The 12,513-nt window shown below is 42.1% G+C and overlaps 2 protein-coding genes across 2 annotated transcripts; both read right to left on the bottom strand.

Annotated features, from left to right (window-relative positions):
- Positions 1-1,688: 1,688 nt before the first annotated feature.
- Positions 1,689-2,552, bottom strand: LOC136263797 (uncharacterized). The gene has a single exon (XM_066058422.1). The coding sequence runs from the start codon at positions 2,550-2,552 to the stop codon at positions 1,689-1,691; it is 864 nt and encodes a 287-aa protein (XP_065914494.1).
- On the bottom strand, positions 2,510-7,767 carry LOC136263258 (uncharacterized). The gene is made up of 2 exons (XM_066057768.1): positions 2,863-7,767; positions 2,510-2,812 (listed from the first exon to the last, which is right to left on the bottom strand). Exons 1-2 carry the CDS (start codon positions 7,395-7,397, stop codon positions 2,647-2,649), a joined length of 4,701 nt encoding a protein of 1,566 aa, XP_065913840.1. The 5' UTR covers positions 7,398-7,767; the 3' UTR covers positions 2,510-2,646.
- Between the last annotated feature and the right edge of the window lie 4,746 nt (positions 7,768-12,513).

Here is a 12,513-nt window from a genome sequence, read left to right as displayed (position 1 = left end):
AGCTGTAAAAAAACAGTGCGGCCCTCAAAAAGGCTATGGTGAAACTGAAAAGATGTGAAATCCAAGGTGGCGGCCAAGAAATGGCTGTGATGGTAGGTTAATGGTAAAAATTTTAATAACGACAATTCAGGTGAATTTTTGTGCCGCTTGGTCTTGGCAAAAAAATCACCTAAATTGCCGTTATTAAAATTTTTACCATTAACTTACCATCACAGCCATTTCTTGGCCGCCACCTTGGATTTCACATCTTCTTTCACCATAGCCTTTTTGAGGGCCGCACTGTTTTTTTACAGCTTAACTGTTTTGGATTAGATTTCATTTCTTTTTGTATTTGTATACCATGGCCGGCTTTGGGACTTTTTTAACCTGTCTTTTTTTTTCTTTACCACAGGAACACTGTTAAAACGAGGTGTTACAGGTACACCCATCGTAAAGGTGTTCATGTACACCCATGGTATTTACAACACCCTAGGGGAGTATTGTAGCACTTGGGGTGTTGTTGAACACCACAAATGTCATTTTACTCCCCAATAATAGCTAAGCCACTGTAAGGGTGTTTGCCTACACCTAGGTATATTGAAACCCACAATTGGATGCTTCTATTGAAAATTAGGTTATAAGTACAGTTTGCTAACTTCTATAAGAGTGACTTGGAAACAACTATGTGGTAAGTATAAGGTGTTGCAAATATATTATTGCGTACTGCTAATGTGCTTTGTTGTTGGTAGTCATTGAGTATAAATTGAAATCAACATGAAGGTTACTGGAATGCTATAGCAAGCCTACATTTCTTTTCAACAAAATGCCACCATGGAGAGCACTAGAACATCTTTAAAGTGTACCGTGACACCTTTATAGCTATTCCTAGAACACCCTTAGGGAGTATTGCAATGCCCTTGTAACACCTTTTAGTTGCTCCTAGAACACCCCTGGGGAGTACTACAACTCCCCTCAAAGGAGTTTAATTTAAACAGCAGTTAGAACTCCCCCAAAGGTGATTGGATTACACCCTATTTTTAACAGTGAAGAAGAAAAGATGAAGCAGATGTACTTTAAATATCTGATTTTATCAGTAAATGTACAAATTATATATATAATACATATATTTATTACAGAACTCTCCATGGTGGTTTCTTTGTAACTGAACACTCTACAAGGTGACTTCTTCTTGCTGCCCTCTCTACAGGGTGAATTGTTAGTAGCTGAACAATCTACAAGGTACCTTCTTCTAGCTGATCTCTCTACAGGGTGATTTGTTTGTAGCTGAACTCTCTACAAGGTAACTTCTTCTAACTGATCTTTCTACAGGGCAATTTGTTTGTGGCTGAATTTTCAACAGGGTGATTTCTTTGAAGCTGAACTCTCTACATGGTGGTTTCTTTGTAACTGAACTCTCTAAAAGGTAATTTCTTCTAGCTGATCTCTCTACAGGGTGATTTGTTTATAGCTGAACTCTGTCGATATCGGGACGTTTAGAAGAAGACCAGGTTCCTTGTTGTACACGATTAATCGGGAAAGGAAGGATACCACAACACGCACACTCGATCTAATAACACACTACATACTCCAATTATAGCACAGCATTACATCATACTAAATATAGCGTTACTTATAATAGCTAAAGTACAGTAACAGTTAACTATCTATGACATCCTCCGGGGCCCCCGAAAGAATGTTAGCCCACTGTGTTAATCTTTCTCGAGCCTTATTAGCTGAGCTCCTTGTAGGACGCGTTTCAATAACTTCTTCGGGGATATCCACTTGACTATTACTCGTTGAACTTGTCTTCTCGACCTCACAATCCGGTTTGTTGTCCTTACTACAGTGTCCTTGCCTTGAGCAGATACTTCAAGTGGGACCAGCCTGACAATAGGTCTATTTGTTTGACCTGTACTGGTCCTAATGTTTGCGGCTCTCACCAAACCGTCACCTCCATATGTCAATTCCTCGACAACAGCCAATCTCCATTTGACGCGAGGCCCATCATCGTGCACAAGCACAACATCCCCCACAGCAATTTTGCATTCATTGCTTCCAGACGTGCGATGAAATTCCCGGAGGGAAGTTAAATATTCATTCCTCCACCTCGTTGTAAAGTGTTGTAACAGCAAGCCTTGAGTCTTTGCATCTTTGGAGAGACGATCGTGTTCGTTGTAACTTGGATCACTAACCTCATCCATAGTTCTCTGTTCATGTGGTAAGCTTGTGATTCTCCTTCCAGATAACAAGTGGGAGGGTGTTAATGGTTCAGGATCCTTTGGGTCATCAGACACGTATGTCAAAGGCCGATCATTCATCAGGGCCTCCACTTCTACCACAATTGTTTGCAGAACCTCTAGAGAAATGTGGGCTCTTCCAAGCACTTTCTTGATTGCGGATTTTGTGAGGCCTATCAGGCGCTCCCAAAATCCCCCAAACCATGGGGCCTTTTTCGGGATGAATTTCCAGGTCACTCCTTCATGGCTTAGCACTGTTCTTATTTCCTGAGACAAATATAGGGCCTTTAACTCTTCAGCTGCTGCCTGGAAGGTGGTGGCATTATCAGATATCATCAGATGAGGTGTTGACCTGCGTCCAGTAAAACGACGAAAGGCCAGGATAAATGTCTCTGTCGACAAATCAGCAACTACCTCCAGATGTACTGCCCTACTGGTAGCACATGTGAATAAGCATACATATACCTTGATTTCCTCGCCTCGGTTGTACACATAGAGAGCTCCGGTGAAGTCCACCCCAGTCACTGAGAACGGCTGTACATTCTGCAATCTTGCCTTTGGTAAAGGAGCTGGGTCTGGGGCTGTGTATGGTTTGCCTGAATGTTTTCTGCATATTACACATCGACGGAGAAGTGATCTCACGTACTGTCTGGCTCTTGGTATCCAATAGGACTGGCGCAGGGCTGTTACTGTAGTTCCAACTCCCGAGTGGTAGAGTTTAACATGTGCAGCATACACTACTAAAGCTGTAAACGGATGTTTTGGAGGTAATAGATATGGAAATTTGGCTAGTTGTGTCAACGGAGCGTTATGGATTCTCCCACCGCATCGAAGTAGGCCATTACTGTCGATGAACAATCGTAGTTGACGTACTAGTGTAGACTGTTTGTTACTGGAGTTAGGGGAATTAAGGTTGGATATCTCAGTTGCATAAATCTGATACTGGCTGTTCTTTATCCACTGTATTCTGGCAAGGTCAATTTCTGTAGCTGTAAGTTGCTCACACTGGCAGTCATTGCGTTTCCTGATGGCTGTAATGAACCTGTAAACATAGGCTGAGACTCTTAGCAATTTTCCCAAGCTGCTGTAATTGTTGGGATCGATGATGTTGTGAAGACTGATGGTTGGGGATGATGACAATGGTTGTGGAGCTGCAGGTATAAATTCCTCACAGGTGATGGCTGCCACATGTAAGTGGAAGGTTGAGGAAGGGGTCCATTGTGGCCAATTGCTGTCATTAGTTAACCATGGTGGGCCTTTGTTCCAGAGTAAAGAAGATGAAAGTTGACTGGTACTGGACCCTCTAGTGATCATGTCAGCAGGGTTATCGGCTGTCGGACAGTAGTGCCAAGTGGCGTCATACTTCTGTGTAATTAGTTGGATTTCACTAACACGGTGTTGTACAAATGGCTTCAGCTTTTTATTTCCCTGTATCCAGTACAGCACTATTTGACTGTCAGTCCAAAAATATGACTTGAATTTGTGTCGTGTGAAGGAAGTTTGAAGATAATCACTAAGTCGTGTTGCTGTGAGTGCTCCTAGTAGTTCAAGTTGTGGTACTGTAAGAGGTTTCAAAGGAGCCACTCTTCCTCTTGCCATCACAAAGGTGGTTTCATCCTTCTGACGAAAAAAGGCGATGGTGCCATAGGCCTTGATGTTAGCATCACAAAACAGATGTAGTTCAGCATTGGTCATTTTAGATTCACAGCTGTAGTACTGGCGTGGAATTGCTAGCTCACTAACAGAGACTAAATCTGTAAAAATTGAGGACCATTCTTGACATAGGATATCACTCAATGGTTCATCCCAGTCCACACTCTCCTTCCAGAGCCTTTGAATGAGCATTTTAGCTCTAATTGTAACAGGAGTAGCAAGCCCTATGGGATCAAAAACTTTGCAGGACTGCTGTAAGACTTCACGCTTGGTGACTAAGTTATTGATGTTGGCAAGTTTGCTAGGAGTAAGGTGTAGTTGATCATCATGAGTTGACCACTGAATGCCAAGGATGTTAACAGTTGTATTAGGGTCTGCGGTAGCATCCTCTGCAGCAAGAGTGTTCAATACAGAACTGTTGGATGCCCAACTGCGTAAGTTGAAGTTTGCCTCTTTCATGATTTGTCGAGCTTGTTGGTAGTACTGTGTAGCAGCCTCTGCTGATGAACAACCTGAAATGATGTTATCAACATAAAGGTTGTGAGTGATGTCATCTGCTACAGTTGTTTGATACTGTTGCAAATGATGACGTAGAACTGCATTCAGGATGAATGGGGAGGAGGTTGCTCCAAATAATACTGCTTGAAAGCGGTATGTTATGAGTTCACTGTTGGGATTACTTGTGTCGGAGAGCCACAAGAATCTTGTGTAATCTCGATCATTATGATGTAGTTTGATTTGGAGAAAGGCCTTCTCGATGTCTGTAGCAAATCCGTAATTGTGTAGACGAAATCGGAGGATGATTGAGCACAGATCATTTAGTAGCGTAGGACCTGGTTCAAGACAATCATTGAGACTTGCGGAGGATCTAGACTCACTGCAGCTGCAATCAAACACAATACGAATAGGCGTAGTCACCGAATCCTTTCGCACAGCATGGTGTGGAATGTAGTGGACGCCAGTGGATGTATTAGATGCCTGTACTCTTTCAATGAATCCACGTTTTAACTGGTCAGAAATGATAGCATCATACGTTGATAGCATGTGTGGTGTTTGGGCTAGTCGTCGCACTAATGAGGTGGTTCTCTTCTGAGATATGTTGAAATTAGTTGGTAGCAGAGGATGTTGTTCTTTCCATGGGAGCCTTGCCATGTATGAGCCGTCAGCACACCGGGAAATAGCGGTTGAAGAATAATTCTGAAAAAATTGTTCGTCGGGATCAAGTGGGGTTGATTGAGAAATACCAATAGATTCAACAGACCACATGTGTTGCAGTTCCTCCTCTTCTTGTCTGCTATTGGTTATCATACACATTAGATTGGTGATGTTCCTTGGTTGCTGTGGGTTTGTAATTGAAAGTGGACCTGACAAGAGGTATCCAAGTTTAGAACTGATTGCAGTAGGCCCATTGCCACGAACAGTGTGGTCACCCACGAAGTCCCAATAGTGGTTAGCACCAATTAACAATGAAATTTCAAAGCTGTCAGATCTGGTTACTGGATGTGCTAACTGAAGTCCCTTGAGGTGAGGTAGATCAGTCAAACAGGATGTTTCTACTGTGTTCTCCAAGGGTGTGGCTATGGAGGGAACAATTAAAACAGTTATGGAGATAGGTGTACCTGATTTAGTGATCACTTGAAGACTTGCGACATTCAGTTTCTTTACTTGTGGGTTAGGAGATCCAAATGTAGAGAGTTGTATTAATTCTGTCTGATGAGGCTGCAATCGTAGCTTGTCGATTAATATTTGTGTTGCGAAGGAACGTTGGGAGCCTTCATCGAATAGAATGTTTGCGTCCACTTGAGTGCCTTCATGGGCGACTGTAGCAACTGCTGTCTTCAGCAAACAGATAGGCTCCTTTGTCAACTGTATAGATTGTAGAGTTGCAGTTGTTGATATTGTCAAGGATGCTACTGGCGGTGTATTTTGAGCTGGATTGGAGTTGTTAGCCGACGGATTCATAGTTGGTGGATTACTAGTAGGATTGGTGGTGGCCGGACTTTGAAGAGTTCCACGTGGTGCTGTCTGGCTGGATGCTCTACTAGCTGAATCATCCGTGTTATTGGTGCAGAGGCTGGTATGATGTTTCCTTCTGCATAGCCGGCAACGTGTCTTTGAAGTGCACCTAGACACCCTGTGATGGCCCAGACAATTGAAACATAGGTTATTTTGTTTGATGAAATCTACTCTTGCTTGTTGCGTCTTAATTGTATCACAGTTGCTGGAATTGTGTGTAGTGTTCTTGCAGTAGCTGCAACTAGGGCGTTGACTGTGGTTAGTTGATGTGCCCTTAACATTTGCATGAAAGGCAGCTGTTGGAAGAGTTGAGGCACCTTCAGAACTCTTCGATCTTCGGGGTATGACACTATGGAGACTGGTTTCAAATATTCTGATTTCCTTAAGTAGGGCTGCTTGAAGTTCCTCTATAGTCCAATCACTGTTTTCACGAGCTCTAGCTATGTTTCTGATGGTGTTGACTGGTAGCTTTCTTAGCAGGAAGGGGACAAGCATTGCACTGTAAGAGTCAGTTTTCTTTCCTAGGGAAGCCAAGCTACGGATGTGGCTTTCAATCAGGTCATGAAACCGTCTTAAGCCCTCTAAGGTGTCTGTTGGAGTTGAAAGGTCAATTAACGCCTGGATGTGTGAACTAACCAGTAGGTGATTTTGACCAAAACGTTTCTGTAAAACTTCAACAGAGTGCTGGTAGCTAGAAGAGGTAAGCGGAAGTCCAGCAATAACTTGGGCAGCATCACCACGTAATTGGGCACGTAGGTAAGTTAGCTTCTGTGCACCAGTTAGCTGTGAATTATTGTGAATTGCTGCTTCATAACTATCCCAAAAGGGCTGCCAGTCTAATGGATCACCTCCAAACACAGAGATTGTAAGCTTTGGTAGGCGTATAGCTATTCCACCTTCACTGTTAGTAGCACCCTTGCCAGGGGCAATAGACCTGTCTTGTCGGGTAGCACCCGTGTCAGAGGCAATAGACTTGTCTTGTAGGGTGTGCAATGTTACCGCTGCTTCCTTATCAGTGGAACTACTGTCGCGGACAGGGGCAGGTAGTGAAGCACCAGTCTCCAGGGTCATGGACAAGTTACTTTCTGTGTCGCCAGTGGCTTCTGAGTTTGTAGCTAGTGTTGGTTGTGAATCCAGTAGTTTTGATCTAGGCTGCTCTGAGTGAGTAGGCTGCTGAATGCTGTTCTGCAAATATGTTTTGATGAATGACTTAATGTTTCCAACTGTCTCTGTTATTTTACACTGAACCTCTTCGGTTTCAAGAACTTCCGTCTCTAATTCATCCTCGTTTTCAATGAGTGAGAGGATCTTGGCGTCTAAATCAGTGAGTAACTTTTCCTTACGATTAAATTGATGAATTAACGACTCCAGAGCTGTAGAGGTTTTAATCCTTGTCTCTTCGGTAAGGTCGGTAGTGACCGTGTTCAGCAGTTCATCAGAATTAGCGAACAATCTCGTGAGGTGTGAGCGGTAGCCTTTTCGTGAACCGCGGTGCCGTTGAATGTCCTCCATCCTGACCTAAGGTAAATGAGAGCAACAACAAGTGTTCGCAACAAGGTATCGCTTGCCTTCAGTGGTACCGTTAGGTTTGCCACGGTACCACGACGTCTAGGTGAGTGGTTAAAAAATGTCGAAGGACAAGCGAAATCCTGGAATAAGGCAACAGATCCTGGGATACAGCACCAGATGTCGATATCGGGACGTTTAGAAGAAGACCAGGTTCCTTGTTGTACACGATTAATCGGGAAAGGAAGGATACCACAACACGCACACTCGATCTAATAACACACTACATACTCCAATTATAGCACAGCATTACATCATACTAAATATAGCGTTACTTATAATAGCTAAAGTACAGTAACAGTTAACTATCTATGACAAACTCTCTACAGGTGATTTCTTTGCAGCTGAACTCTCTACATGATGGTTCTTTGTAGCTGAACTCTCTACAAGGTAATTTCTTTTAGCTGATGTCTCTACAAGGTCACTAGTTATAGTACGTTCACGTTGAGCTGAATCCTCAAAAACATTTAATAACTCATGGATGCAATTACACATGATCTTGAAATTTGGCTCATTTGTAGTACTGCTTGATCCGCTAAAAATATTTTGAAATCTTTTTGTTCAAATGTTTGACATAATATTTACAGCCAATCAAAATTTTCACAATACATTTCCTATGGGGAAGCCATATAAGTACAGTGTCCATTACAGCCCTTTCCCGAACTTGTAATGGAGCCAAACTGTACATGTCTGTTGTTGACACCTTTGCTGTTACCAATAATCATCTGGTTGGCTGAAATGTTAACTCTGTTGAGAAAAAATCCACTTTTAATTTTTAGCTGTTTTTCAGGATTCAGCTCAACGTGAACATACTATAGTAGCTGAACTCTCTACATGATGATTTCTTTGTAACTGAACTCTCTACAAGGTGACTCCTTCTAGCTGATCTTTCTACAGGGTGATTTGTTTGTAGCTGAACCCTCTACAAGGATACTTCTTCTAGCTGATCTCTCTACAGGGAGATTTGTTTGTAGCTGAACTCTCTACAGGTGATTTGTTTGCAGCTGAACTCTCTACATGATGGTTTCTTTGTAGCTGAACTCTCTACAAGGTAACTTCTTCTAGCTGATCTCTCTACAGGGAGATTTGTTTGTAGCTGAACTCTCTACAGGTGATTTGTTTGCAGCTGAACTCTCTACATGATGGTTTCTTTGTAACTGAACTCTCCACAAGGTAACTTCTTCTAGCTAATCTTTCTACAGGGTGATTTGTTTGTAGCTGAACTCTCTACAAGGAAACTTCTTTTAGCTGATCTCTCTACAGGGAGATTTGTTTGTAGCTGAACTCTCTACAGGTTATTTGTTTGCAGCTGAACTCTCTACATGATGGTTTCTTTGTAACTGAACTCTCTACAAGGTTACTGATGTCTCTACAAGGTCACTAGTTTGTAGCTGAACTCTCTATATGGTGGTTTCTTTGTAACCAGGGGCGGAGGAAGTAGTTGATATGAGGGGGGGTTGGGCTGACCCAGACTTATTTCTATAGTTTGGTAAGGTGAGACCAAAAAAAAAAAAAAAAAAAAAAAAAGGTCGCAACCAACTGACAAGAGCTTTCAACCTCACCAGCTACCATTTCTAGCTGATAAACTACATAAAAATCCTTACATAGCTCGCTACACACTGATAGAGTGACTGCTCTATTAGAGTATCTCGATCTTTATCATGGTTTTCAGCCCCACTCCAAGAAAGATAATTTCGGTGTGATATCATTCTTAGGGGGGGCTCCTCAACAGACCGAGGGGGGGCTTTAGCCCCCTAGCCCCCCCCCCCCTTTCCGCCGCCTATGTTTGTAACTGAACTCTCTACAAGGTGACTTCTTCTAGCTGATCTTTCTAGAGGGTGATTTGTGTGTAGCTGAACTCTCTACAAGGAAACTTCTTCTAGCTGATCTCTCTACAGGGAGATTTGTTTGTAGCTGAACTCTCTACAGGTGATTTGTTTGCAGCTGAACTCTCTACATGATGGTTTCTTTGTAACTGAACTCTCCACAAGGTAACTTCTTCTAGCTGATCTTTCTACAGGGTGATTTGTTTGTAGCTGAACTCTCTACAATGAAACTTCTTCTAGCTGATCTCTCTACAGGGAGACTTGTTTGTAGCTGAACTCTCTACAGGTGATTTGTTTGCAGCTGAACTCTCTACATGATGGTTTCTTTGTAGCAGAACTCCCTACAAGGTAACTGATGTCTCTACAGGGTCACTAGTTTGTAGCTGAACTCTCTATATGGTGGTTTCTTTGTAGCTAACTGAACTCTCTACAAGGTGACTTCTTCTAGCTGATCTTTCTACAGGGTGATTTGTTTGTAGCTGAACTCTCTACAAGGAAACTTCTTCTAGCTGATCTCTCTACAGAGAGATTTGTTTGTAGCTGAACTCTCTACAGGTGTTTTGTTTGCAGCTGAACTCTCTACATGATGGTTTCTTTGTAGCTGAACTCTCTACAAGGTAATTTCTTCTAGCTGATCTTTCTAGAGGGTAATTTGTTTGTAGCTGAACTCTCTACAAGGAAACTTCGTCTAGCTGATCTCTCTACAGGGAGATTTGCTTGTAGCTGAACTCTCTACATGTGATTTGTTTGCAGCTGAACTCTCTACATGATAGTTTCTCTGTAGCTGAACTCTCTATAAGGTAACTTCTTTTAGCTGATGTCTCTATAAGGTCACTAGTTTGTAGCTGAACCTTCTACATGATGGTTTCTTTGTAACTGGACTCTCTGCAAGGTGACTTCTTCTAGCTGATCTCTCTACAGGGTGATTTGTTTGTAGCTGAACTCTCTACAAGGAAACTTCTTCTGGCTGATCTCTCTAGGGGGAGATTTGTTTGTAGCTGAACTCTCTACAGGTGATTTGTTTGCAGCTAAACTCTCTACATGATGGTTTCTTTGTAGCTGAACTCTCTACAAGGTAACTTCTTCTATTGATCTCTCTACAGGGCAGTTTGTTTGTAGTTGAACTCTCTACAGGTGATTTGTTTGCAGCTAAACTCTCTACATGGTAGTTTCTTTGTAGCTGAACTCTACAAGGTGATTTCTTCTAGCTGATCACACTGTTAAAAATAGGGTGTAATCCAATCACCTTTGGGGGAGTTCTAACTGCTGTGTAAATTAAACTCCTTTGAAGGGAGTTGTAGTACTCCCCAGGGGTGCTCTAGGAGCAACTAAAAGGTGTTACAAGGGCATTGCAACACTCCCTAAGGGTGTTCTAGGAATAGCTATGAAGGTGTCACGGTACACTTTAAAGATGTTCTAGTGCTCTCCATGGTGGCATTTTGTTGAAAAGAAATGTAGGCTTGCTATAGCATTCCAGTAACCTTCATGTTGATTTCAATTTATTTTCAATGACTACCAACAACAATGCACATTAGCAGTACGCAATAATATATTTGCAACACCTTATACTTACCACATAGTTGTTTCCAAGTCACTCTTATAGAAGTTAGCAAACTGTACTTATAACCTAATTTTCAATAGAAGCATCCAATTGTGGGTTTCAATATACCTAGGTGTAGGCAAACACCCTTACAGTGGCTTAGCTATTATTGGGGAGTAAAATGACATTTGTGGTGTTCAACAACACCCTAAGTGCTACAATACTCCCCTAGGGTGTTGTAAATACCATGGGTGTACATGAACACCTTTACGATGGGTGTACCTGTAACACCTCGTTTTAACAGTGCATGAACTATCCCTTTCCATAGTTGCATGAACTCCCTACAAGGTAAATTTTTCTAGCTGATCTCTCTACAGGGTGAATTGTTTGTAGCTGATCTCTCTACAGGGTGACTTGTTTCTAGCTGATCTCTATACAGGTTACTTGTTTCTAGCTGATCTCTTGAATTCTCTTCAGGGTGACTGCTCTATTAGGATGACTGCTCTATTAGAGTATCTCGATCTCGCAATTGCTGCACCAAGTTGGATTTCGTGTTATAACTCCGGTGGCTTTAAGTCTGATTCTTCTACACCATTGAAGAGCCTTTCTAAGATGATGACTCCTTCTATACAGCGATTTTCAAAGCATTCGCCCTAGCGGTTTATCTGGTAGGCATGGCAAGTAGTCGTTTTTTATTAGCTAATCTCGATTGCGTAATTGTTACACACTGTTGGTTTTTTCGTTGTATCTTCCTGGTTTTTAGCTCGATTTCTTTCAAACTACAAAAGGTTTGAGGTTCAATAGTTAACCTATTCACCCACTGATTTTCAGCTTCTTCCCATACGCGGTTTACCCTGTAGGCGTGACAACATATTGGTGTTATTTTTCGTGAATAATCGATCATAACTCTTTTCCTGTTTATCGTATCCTAGCCAAAGTTGGTACAGAGATGCGCCTTTATACCCCCCTTCTGTGTGCCAATTTTCAAGGCAATCGGATAACGCGTTCGCGTTTTATAGCAGTTTTTGTAAGTGTGCGAAAAGAGGAAGAAAAATAAGAAGAAAAAAAAACCGAAGACACTAAGCCAATTTTTGAAGTCGCATATCTCGGGAACGCTTGAAGCGATTTAGCTCAAATTTGGAATGTGGAGTACTGAAGGTGGAGGGAGTGTACACAGCAAAAATCGTCTTGTTTCATCAAGGCAGCACAGAGCTACGGAGGTGCGAAAATTGCGTTTTCTTTCTTCCTGTCAATATACGCACTGGTGTTACGCGCCGGCTTCTTGGGCCGCACGACACACTACCGTGTGTCTTGATCATAGAAAGTCCATGCAGTAGTACAGAAGAATCGGATAACAAACCACTGAGTTATGATTCCAAAGCCAACTACGTGTAACATATGCGAGATCGAGATACTCTAATAGAACAGTCACCCTAATAGAGCATTCAGCTAATTTATTTACTCCATTATAGAATTTTATTACATTGCAAGTTATTCTGTAGGGAGTTCAGCTGCAAACAGTTAATCTTATAGACAGTTCAGCAAGAAGCAAGTCACCCTATAGAGTTCAGCTACAGGTATATCGCTGTAGAGATTGAGAAGAATCAGAACATTACAAGTCACACTGAAGGGAGTTCAGCTATAAACAAGTCATGCACCCTGTGGAGAGTTCGGCTACACTCTCTAGAGAGTTCAG

The sequence above is a fragment of the Dysidea avara genome, chromosome 8, assembly GCF_963678975.1.
Source record: "Dysidea avara chromosome 8, odDysAvar1.4, whole genome shotgun sequence".
Taxonomy (NCBI): Eukaryota; Metazoa; Porifera; class Demospongiae; order Dictyoceratida; family Dysideidae; genus Dysidea; species Dysidea avara.
This window is presented reverse-complemented; position numbering and strand designations above follow the sequence as displayed.

Bases quoted from the DNA above. Each gene is read 5' to 3' on its own strand.
- LOC136263797 (XM_066058422.1), bottom strand. From the start codon at position 2,552: ATGATATCTGATAATGCCACCACCTTCCAGGCAGCAGCTGAAGAGTTA.
- LOC136263258 (XM_066057768.1), bottom strand. From the start codon at position 7,397: ATGGAGGACATTCAACGGCACCGCGGTTCACGAAAAGGCTACCGCTCA. The intron at 2,813-2,862 runs GTACGTGAGATC...GAAAACATTCAG, and splicing joins TGGATACCAAGAGCCAGACA to GCAAACCATACACAGCCCCA.